This window comes from Syngnathus acus, chromosome 6 (genome assembly GCF_901709675.1).
Source record: "Syngnathus acus chromosome 6, fSynAcu1.2, whole genome shotgun sequence".
Taxonomy (NCBI): domain Eukaryota; kingdom Metazoa; phylum Chordata; class Actinopteri; order Syngnathiformes; family Syngnathidae; genus Syngnathus; species Syngnathus acus.
Window position 1 is genome coordinate 11,362,832 of NC_051092.1, and position 13,898 is coordinate 11,376,729.

A 13,898-nucleotide genomic window follows, 5' to 3' on the forward strand; every position below is an offset into this window, starting at 1 on the left:
GAACTCGTTGTGATGTAATGTAACTTTTTTGGGATGTGCGAGGAAACCGGAGTGCCCGGAGAGAAGATGTAAACTCCACACATGGAGGGCTATGTAAACTCCTAACTGTGAGGCGGACGTGCTAAACAGTGCTCCACCGTGCCGTGCCGTGCCGCCTGGCGTAACTCATTCATCTTGCTTCAAATTCGAATAATCCAAGAGTGGTGGTTATGAGGTCATTCGGCACTCGCGCATGCGCATACGGAAAATCCCGTTTCTTCGTCAGTACCGAGGAACTGCGTTGCTGGGGGATTTTTTTTTTTAACCCCCCAAAATGTCTCTCTTTGTCGGCACAATAGACGTTCTTCTGTCGATGATACTCTTATACCGACCACGTACTCATTTTTAGACGACATCCGCTGCGAGGAGCATTTCAACTCTGGTGAATGTCAGTTGTGTTGTGGATGCGAGGTAGGTCACCGTCTGTCTACTGCTTCGAAAAGCCGGACGCGGTTGCCAGTTAAGTGAACCGTATAGAACTATAACTGCGTTTTTATGACAAATTTAAGGTTTTATTTTTTTATTTCCCAACGAGACACTACGTCTAATCGTACTGGGGAGAGGGGAGGGGGCACACAAGGGGGGCGGGTCCAGCTATTCGGGCCATCTGCAAGACCCGCCTAGCTTTCTGTTAGCACGCTAAGCTAAGTGACGCGAGTTGTCACTGCCAGCTTGCCTGCCTGGTTGCTTTCCAGCCGGGGTTGCACCGGCCGAACGTACCTGTCGCGCCATGGTGATTATCCGGGGATGGAAACTGGATCCCGAAATGGTAACGCCATCTGTTTATATATTTATATTTGAGATTAGATTTACAAACGCCGGCTATGTTATGTGAGAAGGCAAACAGCGGGGGGCATCCTGTGTAAAATATGCGGCGTGACGTTTGACTGGTTAGGCCGCCGGGGGACGGGATTAGCTCCTCTGAGCTAACTAGCTCCATGCGAGGAAGCTAACAAAGAGCCGGTTGCTGCTTCTTTGCTTTGTGTCTTTGAATATCTGAAGTGCATTTGGCGTCACATAAAGAGCCGGGGCAAACGTGGATTCACTAGGCGAATGCCAAGTAGGTAAAATGGCACTTTTACCAGCCACATTGAAGTATATAATTGAATGTATACGCCGCTACTGTTTATTATTATGCGTTTCAAATGCGCGGTCGGCCATCAATCCCGCCCGGTTCGTTTTGTATCTTGTGCTCTGACACGGTAGGCTGTGGTTGACTTAATTAGCCGAATCGATTGTCATTGACTGCATATTTAAATGGGTGCCAAACTACGGACTAAAATGGGCTTGGTGGTTGCGATGTCGGATGCGATTTCTCAAGTACTACACGTCCCCTCTTCCTACCCCCGCCCAAACGTTTTGTTCTTATGCGATTAATGCAATGTGATAATCTTAATTACACCTTTCCTCGTTTTAGATTTGAACCAATGGTCTTGGAGCAGCTGTCTAATGGTTAAAACGGGCTCTGGCAAATGTTCGAGATTAGGGAGCTAGTGCTGCAATCTGGTACTACTTGAGCGGTAGATGTAGTTGTAACTTCAAGTACATGTACTTTGACGTTTTAGGAAAATATCACATTGTGGTTTTTCCCCACTGCTGAATATTGCGGTTTCAATTCATGATTCCCTTGAATAAATCAAGCTTCAATAAAATATTCCCTGTACAATAACATTTACAAATACAAACAAAAACTTGCATCATACCATCAAAACATGAAAAGCTATTACTCTAATAAGGCAAGGACACTTCAGAGGCTGTGTTAGGCAGTCATTGGTTCATTAAAGCAAGAACTACTGCATGCTATTATACATGTGTAATGCTGTATGTATGAATATCTCTTCAAACATTTTTTGGACTTCTTTGCATTTTTATAAACGTCCGATAAAGAAACAAACATTGTTTCAAACAAAGTAAAAACGTATGTTTCCAAATGTCTGATTTGGGAAAAAACAACAAATATAAAACAGTACAATTTTATAGATGGCTAATTTCCTAATTCAAAAGACATTACAATTTCTTTTGGGGGGGGGGGGGGTAAACTTGTATGGCAAGGCTTTGTATGCGTTTCTTGGGTATTTTTGTGTATCTGTAAAACCTGTACCTTATTTTGTTATATTGTGTATTGTTTGTCGTGATTGTCAGTTTTAATGCAGTGGTTGTGATGCTGTATTACACCCAGTGTTTATTTAGTTTTATTTGCCATTTAGTGTTGAGTATAGTTGTCAAAATATTAGAAATGTCTTGCGTCAGAGCATGAAAGTTCTAATCTACAGCGCTGCCAACTCCAACCACAACCATTATTCGAATAAACCTGATGTTATTGTAGCTGAGCGAAGGTGAATTTTGAGGTGCAGCGCTTGTACGTGTAACCAACATTGTGAGAGAAATCAGTAATAATTGTATTATAGTGTGGCCTTATTTTTAGTCATGCTTTAAAAATAGTAAGACAGGAGAAGAAAAAACGATCAAGCATGCTGTCTGTGGCAGGCATAAGTTCCAAAAATACAAGAGCCTGTTGAAAAGGTAGCGCCTCAGCATTTTGTGACGTTGTTGCTCCATCCACACATGGCTGTCATTCAATTAGTTTTACATATCGTATGTTTAATATATTCAAGTTTTGTTGCCATCGTGTTTTTTTTTGGTCTCATCTGAAGTGTTTTTTTTTTTCTTTCTTTCTTTCAGTGAAGTTGGACAAGAGCAAATTTGGACCTTTGCTCAGAGGCTGGGCATCTGTAACAGAGCGCTACCTGCTTGTTCCTCACCAGAGAGTCCTTATGCTTGACAGAAGCTGCAGCCTGTGTCTTACAGAATGGGTATTGCGGATCTAAAGAGTTTTGTTTGCCAACATCAGCACTCTGTGCCCTGCTGTGGTGTTCAAACCTTTTCCAAAAGAACACCACCCATCCACCTCCTCCAATCTCTGCACTATGTGCATAAAGACGGACTTTAAGATACAAGAAAAGAAAATTTGAGACTTTGAGATCAAATTATACAAAAGCCTTTAGCTGACATGGAAGTCTCCTTATTTTAATTTTTCAGTTCTTGTCTTCCTTGTACTCTTTGTGTGGGATGTCGGAAAAGCCTGATGACAAAATGGTTAAGTTCCTGGCTCCCCCTCCGAAGAGTGGAAACGGTCCCACCTCTGGGTCAGACTCGATGGTCAATGAATCCCGTCCGACCGAGGTGAGACGGCGGCATCACACCATGGAGCGTGACCGCGGCAACCCCGAGCACCGCTTTTTCCGCCGCAGTGTCATCAGCGACTGCAATGCCACGGCGTTGGCCCTCCCTTTGCCCAGCAGGATCCCCATACCAGCCGCTCAGCGGAACCAACTGCGGGAGGCCCCGGTACAACGGCAACAGGCTGCCGTCGTCCGTGCGCCGCAGGTTGAACAAAGTGCTCCGCGTAAGGAGGAGTCCACTGAGACTCTGGAAAGTAAAGAGCGGAAAGACCTGGAAATTGCCACGGTGAACGTAGTGCCTATGAAACAGACGTCTACTATCATACAAGATGTTTGCGACAGCATGTTGGTCACCGAGACCCAGTCGTTGCCAGACTTGAGTCAAAGCGAGGCATATAACTCTACCGGCTCGAAGGTGCTGCATGAAGGAGACGCCGAGGAAGAGGACAAGGATGCTGCCAAAGCGCGTGCCGAGGCAGAGCAGAGGGAGGCGGAAAAGAAAGTGCAGGAGGACATCGAGGAGGCTGAAACGAAAGCAGTGGGAACATCGCCGGATGGGCGCTTCCTGAAATTTGACATTGAAATTGGACGTGGCTCTTTCAAGACTGTCTACAAAGGCTTGGATACGGAAACCACAGTAGAAGTGGCTTGGTGTGAGTTGCAGGTAAGAAATTGGATGACGTTCAATTCATTTAGCACTCTTGAGCTTATCTCACTGAGTCTTGTAGAAACGGGGGCATTTTGGCTTACGACATGCAACATTTCAAGTTGACGGCAAACAATAAACTGGGAATCCCCGTTTAGCGCAGGGGATACGTTCCAAACCCACACACAATTGGTGAAACTGCAATATGGACCTTTTTTTAAGTCACTATTATTTAGCTTGCCCCCTTTTCAACAGTTGACACACATTTAAGCTTTTAAAAGTGCCTTATAAAGCATTCCTTTGCAACTATTCTCACTCTCACTTGCAGTTAGTTTCTTGTAAAACTGACAAACATTCATATTTTTAAAAAAATTCCAGCGAAAGTCTGCTAGCTTAATGCAAACATTTAATGTGAAATGCCATAGACAGGCAATTGAAACCTACTAGCACAGATTTATGGTATTTATAAACCTTAAAACAATTGCTAGTTACACACACACACACACACACACACAGAGCAGCAATACATAGACTATATAATAAGCCAAGTGATATTCACTCTGGTCTGTGAGTCGCTTACTATCGCATTAAAGCTGTACCCAAAATTATAATATCAGTTTTAGCATTGGAGCCTGCTCAGCTGGATGTAAACATCACGTGATTTATCAAGATGGAATTTAGTTCTTTATATCGAGTACAGTAGGTGTGATTGTTTATACATTTTTATTAAAGCAACAGCTTGATTAAAAACAATTAGTTTTAAAGAAGCTAAAATAGGAACCTACCGTTTTGAGTTGCGTAAATGTGACTCATTACACATTTACGTCAAGATGGAGCTTGCGCAATTGGCATGCAGCTTCACGATACCTAAAGAACTTTGTACATGTCGTCTGTTCAAACAAAAGAAATATTCCTCCCCTGTGAATCCAAATGAAACTCCATTCTATGTCATTCTTTCTATTCTGATTGAAGCATTTATGAAGTATTTTCCCATCCATTTGGTCATCCGGTCTTAGTTTACTTGGACTGCAAAGCGTCGTGTAAACCTGGCTAAAAGCAAAGTTGATAGAATATTGATGAGTCATGGCAATGGTGTTAATGTGCAAATGATTTAACTCAATGGAGCTTTCCCCCTAGTGGTTCCTGATCTTTGCACAACATTTTACTCACATATTTAAAACGGTGCATTACAGAGATGGCTTTACTCAACTGCTATTAACGGCGGCGTAATGGGCTTTTGTCTTCTGATGAATTGGCAGTCTCTCTTGAGTTAAGAGAGAGCATCTTGGGATTTGCCTCGGGAGACGGCAGCCTGAATAACATTCTGATTTGTAGAGGCTTCATTTTTGTTTGATTAAAAAATTAATTAAAATAAAAAAATAATTTTTGAGGCTCAAGTTTTTAAAAAAAAAAATCATTCACTTAATCAGTATTTTTATGCATAGAAAATCAGCATTGGTGGGGCTCTCGAATGCTCCTATGACATAAACATCGCTTACTCTGAAGTCATTGGGAAACGCGTTGGACAGGAGCCAGTTTTGAATGGTCGCACTGATTGTGTACATAGTCAGCTCACGACTATAATTTTTTATATTGATTCACTAACACTGACAGCTTGCACTCTATTTTGGAACTAAGAAATATAGAATGTAATACCGGATATCATTAATTCAGGTCAGTGCACTTGAAGTCCAAAAGCAATTAAAATTTGGACAAAGTTAGTTACTTCCTGCGCAGATTGTATTATTGAGCCTGTTAAATGGGCACTTAATGTGATTGCTACTTTTCTTTTTGCCAACTGCGTGATTGGCTTCAAATTGGAATCGGAAAATATGTTTGGTGTATTTGGGGGCAAAAAAATAGCTTTCTGCTGCGTGTCTAGCTGCGGCAGCTCCATGGCCCTGAGCAAAGTTTGACCTCATTTACCACATGACTTTCCTGTCACGCTCTCAGCTTGTCCGGCATCAGTGCGTATACAGCAGCCATAGCTTCACATGCACGCTCTGCAACAATGTGAAGATTACAGCCTCGTGCCCCTCCCCCCCTGACACGACACCAGCGGCGGCGCATGCTCAATGCGCTCGCGCTGGGAATGCTTGTGTGAATGTAAAGTGGGTCACATTCCTAACAGAAGAATCTCCAGTGTGAAGCACAGCAGGCCGGCATGCCAGAGCTTGTTTCGGCCTATCTGTTCTCCTCCCACACTTTTTTTTGTCTTCCTCATGAATGGCACTGTTTCATTCTTTAGCTATTTCACCCAAAGCTGCTTTTCTTTTTAATCTTTTTTACAAAAATACCGTCCATTATATTTTTGAAAATTCTTGTTTTGGCATTAGTATGTTAAAATATATTTTGATTTAAATACGGTGGGTCCTTGACTTACAAATTTAAGGTTCCGTGATCAAGCTCGTAACTCGAGTTACTCGTATAACTAATTAATTTAAAATCCATTGAAATGCTATCAATCTCTTGCAGCACTTTCTGTTTATAATGAAGAAAAATAGCACCGTATTGTACAAAAAAAACAAACACAATTAATAGAATGTAAAGAAGTAGTCTTAAAGTGTTACACTGTGGTAATAGTGTATTGCATTTAAGGAGCGTGGTCTAGTGAGTGAGGTCAGGAGCTGGAGCCGGATTGGCAGGTTAGGCCTGCTGCACACTTAACTGAAATGTTTTACGGTGTGCAAGTATTCACAACGCTTTCATGAATGGGCCAACGTCAGCAACTAGTTTGGTTGCGATTCAAAATTAGAAACGCATGTGAACGATGTCACAACATTGCCAAAATAATAACCAGCCATGCCGTGTAATCATAATTTACGGTATACACACACACACATAAAAGGTTCCCTGGTAAATTGTATCTTGACCCGTCAAGAAGATGTTGCGTTAAGAATATTTTGATTTCTGCACATAATGCTGCAAATTCAACAAATGACTATTTTCTCATCTCTACAACCTATAAAATGTCTTCAAACACTGCTGTGAATAATCATTTGGAATGTGCTCCAAATCTTTTGTATATTTTCTAAGAGCCCATCCTGAATGAATCACTCGATTTCAGCAGTGATTCTCTTTGATTTGGATCTGTCAAAGTCAAAGTCTGCTTTATTGTCAATTTCTTCACATGCCAAGACACACAAAGAAATCGAAATTACGTTCCCACTATCCCACGGTGACAAGACATAGTACACAATATACATACAAGTAAACAACACAAAAAAATAAAAACGAAGGCACAAAAAGACACGTGGCTTTTACGCATGTGCATTCTCCCAAAACAATACCTGGTTGCGCAATTGTTTTGTTAAGCTATGATGACATCACTGAAGCGATTCGGATCTAATTCGAAGATGTTTTCGTGGCTTAATCATAATCAGGTGTGCGCTGCATGCACGCTTGGCCTAACTCGAAATGTAAAACATGATATTCGGAATTCCTGTGGTTGTGCTAATTTTTCATTTACTGGAAACGTTCCAGTTGCCCATGTGAAGCGAAAATCCCCTCACATGATTGTTAAAGCTGTCCCATGATCACCTCTATCCTTGTTTTTTTTTTCCTGACACAACCTGAGGGCATATTTACATTTTATAAATGCTCGGCATCAAAACATTTATGTTGCCCGGGAAAAATGTACGCTCAGTCTTGGAGTCTTTTAAAACACATAGGAGCTAATTTGCCTGCTGCTTAGGTTCCTATAGATGCTCTACTCAATGGTGCAGAAACAAATCGGGTTGATTTGTTCCCTGGGAGTTTGGTGCCAGATGAAGGCAGTCGCAGAGCACTTCGATGCTTTGCTAATGCAGCAAGTCTGACAGGTTTTCCTTCCGTTCATCCCTTGGCATTGTCTTTAACAGACGGTCAAAGGGTTGCAGGCGTGTGAGTGTTTCATGCTTATTTTTACACGCGGCACCAAGCTGAAAATGTATCCTACGCACAAAGACGCCAAAGGGAGAATGAGTAATTTAACACCATTAAGATCAGTAAAGTCCAGTTGACAGGAGTAAGCTAAAGGCTCCACTGGAATGGAACGTGGAGATTAACACTGATTTCAAAACTGCTGCAAAAGGTTTGTGGACCTCCACCCTTTTTAACCCATCCATGAACCCACTCATTTGTTTTGGATTTCACATTGCAGGCGTGCTTGTACAGTAAGTAGGTCACATCAGTAGGGAAGTGGAAGGAATACAAGTTAGGGGACTCCCCGATTCCACGCCACGCTCGTCCATCTTCATCCAGTTGCTCCCTTCCCACCTGTTTCCTCACAAGCTCTGCCCAATGCCAAACATTTCAGAGATGAGGAAATGAGCCCCAGGCACCTCCCAGAGGCTTTTGTGGCTGCTTGTCCAGCTGGTTGCTTACATCCGTCCAATTGTTGACATTTCTCTAGATTTCTACTCCTAAATACCAAACTATTGGGAATTGAAAATAATCCCTCCCAGTATGACTGTCAGTATCAGCTGTACATGCAATGTCTTAAATTGAAACTTCCCTTGCAAGTGAAGGTAAAAAATGGCATTTTAGACTGTAAGAATGACAAAGTTGCAATGAGATCAAGCATTATACAAGTTGCAGCCGGGTGTAAAGCTATTTTATTTTATGACGTGATGAAACACAGAGTTGGGAGGTCATAAATTGTAGTATTAACTCCATGAAATTCGATTTATTCTGAACAGTGTATTCTTTTGTAGTGTCCTCTTGGCTGCACTGCTTGTAGCTGTGTATGGATGTTCTTTTTTTGGCTACTCTGCCAGGAAGATGATAATTCTAAAAGAAACATTAAAAAAGCCAGATTTGAGTTTTCAAATGCACGCAGGGACAAAACCTTTATTTTGGTGACATGCCCAGCCTTAAAGTATTGTTAAAGTGCATCATTTGCCTCAAGATAAGCTGATGCCATGTCATGGTGTCAGTTGTGAAATGCCTGTGATTTGCCATGTCATTTTAGTTACACGAGTCTTTGACCTCATTGCCATGCGTCACTCGAGACAACGGTGCACATGAGCAATCATTGAGTAACACAATGTTTTTTTTTTTTTTTTTTCTCAACCCTCTGAGTCAGAACCTACCTAATGTTACCCAGGAGCCTCTATCCTAGCCCTCATTGTCAACTTCAGCGCAAGGACCTGACACGGCCAGTCCTCAACATGATCAGTTTTTTTCACTCCAATCTATTTTTAGAGGTTGTTGGGTTATGTATGATAGTCTTTGCCTAGAAGCATTTTCTGCTCCGCTCTACTGTGGTTCACTCTGTTCAAACGGATGCACTGTAGCTATACATAGAACAAATCAAAGGGAGGATGTTACAGTATATGTGGTGGAGGTTTTCAATGTGTAGCATATTCATTTCTGTGATTGCTTTTCATCAGTCAGTTTGCTGATGTGATACAGACAACACTCAACACAAGATCTTCCACAAGCCCAGAACTGTCTTCTTTTGCTACTTTTTGAATCAGTGTTCTTGTTTTGTTTGTGAAGGCTCATACTGTCTTCTTAAGTTTACTATTTAAAGAGTTTTTAGTCAAACAACTGCTTTACATGTTTCAGCTACTTCCTGCAGCCTTTCTCAGAAGCGTCACTTCTTCCATCTTGTGACGCTTGTGAGGAAGGCTACAGGAAGTAGCCCAAACATGTAAAGCAGGTAAAATAATGTTCCCTGTCAGACAGACCAAGCAGATAAAATAATGTTCCCTGCTAAGAACAGGAATGGAACTGGTTTCACAATCGATTTAAAATCCAAGCTGTGAAGTCTTAATTCATGGAAAGATTGTGCCGTGATCCTTTGTAACGCTGTCATCACTGCCATCATTTATTTGACATTGATGACTTTTGATAACTTCTCGAGCTTGGAAAAGGGGGAAAATTCACTTAAACCCAGAATAGTTGAGTAGGGAGGTTGCCCGAGCACGTCGATGTCAGCATGGAAATGTTGGATGCCTACGGCATTGTGAGCAGATGCATTGTAATAGTGAAGAAGTCTTGAGCTGCCCTGCCACAACTCTCCTCTTATGCACTGAACAAAGCAAACACTGCGAAATCTTGTTGCGGATGTGCTAACTGATCATCTGGCCCACACTGAAGGGCAAAACTTGTAGTCTGGGTTTGAAATCTACCTTTTGTTAGAAGTCCTGGAACTTTTCTGACACTTTGCTGGAGCCAGTCCTGAAAATTGGCAAAGCACTCAAATTTACTGGCCTAATGCTACTAACCACATGGCAACTGCTTCCATTAACTCAATGGTTTTGCCAATGTATGTCTCATTACCGCCCTCTAGCATCTTTTTATGGAATGCAGCTTTTTGTCTCATTCGACCAAAACATAAGCTTGGGGCTTGCCGAGGTTTTGTTTATAGGCATCTGCAAAAGCGCACAGGCAGTAGAAAGGCAAACATTAATGGGCGAACTTGGTATTTGTCAAGCTTAGTGAAGGAACCCTGATCCTGTGTGCGCTGTGGTGGTTTGACATGGCATGTCATCACATGGTGTGTAAAATGAGAAAGAGGAACTGCTCCACAAGATAAACACTGAAAAGTAGGTCAGTGGGACTGAACGCAAAGTGACTTGTAATATTCATACACTACTTTCATTTTTCCTAGTGTCCGACTGACGTTCCAAGCATTCGTCTTTAAAACAACAAATAAAAAAAAAACGACCGCAATGATCAGCCACAATCCAAGTTTTGTGTTTCTCGCACATGCACATACGGGTCAGCGCTCCTTCGCCTCTCACTTGTGGGTTGAATTTCCTGGAGTTTCTGGCTGGTAGCCAAGTTTCTTGGGGTGTACAGGAGTCTGTCTTTGGCAGTGGGGATTCAGTGGGCCAGTCTTACTGAACTTGCGTTCCTCAGACTAAAGTTCCGCATGTTGTAAATGTAGGTCACGCCAGGAATTACTCAGGAAATTTGAGTAGGGCGGGTATTCACATTCCAGATGTTTGGTGCACTGCCGACAGTAGTATTGTTGGTTCCTATTCTTATTTATGTGGTGATGAATTTACAAGCATCACATGAAAGATTTTAAGCTTTTACTTGCTTTATCAAAGCCATTCGCTCAGACAATACGGCTTTGTCATGAATGCAGGCCTTCGTTTTCTGTGTCTACCGACACAAGAGTTTGTAAGCTTTTTGGGAGCTTTGCCATACTCTAACTTTTGACGCCCTACCATCGTTGTTGCTGTGCAAATAACTTGCATACCACTGGTTGAATTTATGACCATGATTGCTGCTTGACCTGGATAGGAATTTCTTTCTTCTTTCATAGTCTCCTCCAGTTCTTACAAGTTACATTTTGGTATGTTTGGTATACGAACAAAGGTTTTTTATTATAGTATTGAGTTGGGCTATTAGATTTTTGTTGTTGTTGGGGGGGGTCAATTTCAGATTAAACTGCAAAAATTAAGGCTGGCCCATATCGATTTGGTAGCAATTGCTCGATATGAATATTCAAGAAAAGAGCAAACAATAAAATTTCAGTCAACTACTTTCCACGCTTGCATATACAGCTCGGGGCTATTAACCACATAGCTCGTTTCAAGTTTGGTGTTGATTGACAAGTAAGGCCAGCTCAGGACAGTCATCTGAGGGAGAGAGGGAAGGGAAGGTGAAGGGTGACACAGCTCACATTGCAGTGACTCCACAAATGAACTCAATGTGTGGGGGAAGAGTGGCCAAGTGCAATTTTTTGTGATGGTCCAGTCTCGGGTTGCACAATATATGGGGGAAAAAAATACCATTATATTGGCCCATGCAATATCCATTTCGCAAACCTTTGGACGATAACGCACAATTACCTAGGATAATTACAATTAATTAACACACGCGCACAACAATTTCCTTGTGGCATAAAAAAATGATTATGAAAGCAAAGTTGCATTAAATTGAATTATTTATTTATTTATTGCTGACTTTTACTGTTAATGTTCAAATGAAAAAAACTACACTTTCCACACATTTGATTATTTAGATGTTTCACACCACAGAAAATCAGTGAAAACTCAAATGGTGAGAAATACCAACCACTATATCGCCACAATTTAGTACTGTATGGTTCTCAGTCTGTTCACTGTTTTCAGTAATTATTTTCATGTTTAATGTATGATATGCACTGGGCTCTTTATCTTGTCTTGTTATTTTTATCCTCAAGCTTTAGACTTTAGCATGCCATTCAATTACAAATGTGTATACACCCTCGGGTTAAATGTTGATAATGGAACAGAAGTCGTAATCAATATTCCATCCAAAGAGCCTTGGTGCAATCGTCTTAATGAATGAATGTTTGAATATTATTTGGTCTTAAGTACTTTTCATTGTGACTCTCACAGGACCGAAAACTATCGAAGACTGAGCGGCAGCGCTTTAAGGAGGAAGCGGGGATGCTCAAGGGCCTCCAACATCCCAACATTGTCCGCTTTTACGACTCCTGGGAGGGACCCTCCAAGGGCAAGAAGTGCATTGTTCTGGTTACTGAACTAATGACTTCGGGAACCCTCAAAACGTATGTCATTTCACGATACAATCCATGATTACAGACTGATGTTGTGTAATGTCTGGCGGATGCATGGTTTTTTCCCCCCTCTCATGGTAATATTTCAAGTTAATATAATTTCTCTTTCAGTTATCTGAAGAGGTTCAAGGTGATGAAGATTAAAGTGTTGAGGAGCTGGTGTCGACAGATCCTCAAGGGGCTCCACTTCCTCCATACCCGTGCACCTCCCATCATCCACCGCGACCTGAAGTGCGACAACATTTTCATCACGGGCCCAACGGGATCTGTCAAGATCGGAGACCTTGGATTGGCCACACTGAAGCGTGCATCCTTTGCCAAGAGTGTTATAGGTATGACCCACCAACATTATTTTTAACTACTTGTGCTTCTTGCTATGGGGCATTTCTGTTTCTTGGGTCAGGAAATGTTGTGAAACTGAGAATGGTGTCTAATGAAGGGGAGTCTTTTGACCTGGTGAAAATGGTGTCTAATGAGGGGAATCTTTTGACAAGATGACTTATTGTTTTTGAGCATTTGGTTCAAAAACAGACCACAGAGTTTCAGCCGTCCCTCAAACCACAGCTCAAAAGGAGGCCAATGACTGTGGTGATCTTAGGTAGATCACCACAGGGATTTCACTTGGTTCATTCAAGTATTGGTCATTGTACAGAATACTTTGATGTTTATCCAAAGTAGTTTTTTTTTTCTCCAGGCACCTACTGAATGTAAGTAGCGCCTAATTTTCTCCTGCTGTTAAATGGTAATATTACCATAATAGTTGTTATGCCTTCTTGCAGGCTAACCTGGCCATGGCTAAAGGTATGGCCGTTGTTTCTGCCTTAGACTGACTGACTGGTCTTGTTCTGTGGTTTGGAAATATGTGGTCTGTTTGCCAATCAGACACATCATGCTTAACTGTCTTATCGGTTTGCCTCAACAGGTTTCCCCACTAGTGTGTCTTTTCTTTTAAAAATATTCCAGGTCTGCCGATTGTTTTTCCTCTGTCGTTCGTATTTCAGGGAGTTCTCCTCCACTTTCTCTCTTGTTAGCCTTTTGCTTAAAATGTAGGCTCTAGCTACAGCTGTGCCCCATTCTGCTGTTTGGAATAAATAGGGTACTGCTGGTCAATGAAGAAAAGTATGAACTGTTATGGGCCTGGTAAGTCTTGACAGTGTGCTGGAACACACATCGATTTAAACCCCCTCAAATGCATTCAATTAAACAAGAACGTTTTTCTGTGTATGACCTAAGATTGAGGGAGAACTGTTGCTAACTTGGAGCTGATGTTCAGAGATGCACTGCTGGGAATAGTAGCTAGCTATGGAAGGTGCTTCGGTCTGCCTTGACCATAAATAACATGTTTAATCTGTAGGTCGAGGAGAGCCGGTAAGTCAGACTTCAAAAAGTAAGTGTCTTTATGAAATGCAAAGTGTGTGTGGTTTGAAGGTAAGCTCTTGACAGAAGTTATTTCCATAGCTAGCTGTGTTCCTCGGACAAGGCTTTGAATAGATTGTATCTTGGCACTTTTACCCTTCGCAGTTGCTTT

General features: G+C 41.8%; 1 protein-coding gene across 5 annotated transcripts in view; it reads left to right on the plus strand.

The window, feature by feature from the left end:
* The first annotated feature begins 232 nt into the window (after positions 1–232).
* The window catches only part of LOC119124849 (serine/threonine-protein kinase WNK1-like), a 28,259-nt gene continuing 14,593 nt past the window's right edge, over positions 233–13,898 (plus strand). For 3 of the 5 annotated variants that reach the window (XM_037255164.1, XM_037255168.1, XM_037255167.1), the window contains exons 1-4: positions 657–808; positions 2,722–3,885; positions 12,189–12,361; positions 12,482–12,702. In XM_037255164.1, coding sequence (XP_037111059.1) covers positions 3,109–3,885; positions 12,189–12,361; positions 12,482–12,702 — 1,171 coding nt within the window. In that variant the 5' untranslated portion in view covers positions 657–808; positions 2,722–3,108. Of the gene's footprint in view, positions 451–656; positions 809–977; positions 1,100–2,721; positions 3,886–12,188; positions 12,362–12,481; positions 12,703–13,898 lie in introns of those variants that run through there. The other 2 variants (XM_037255165.1, XM_037255166.1) reach the window with 2 other exon arrangements.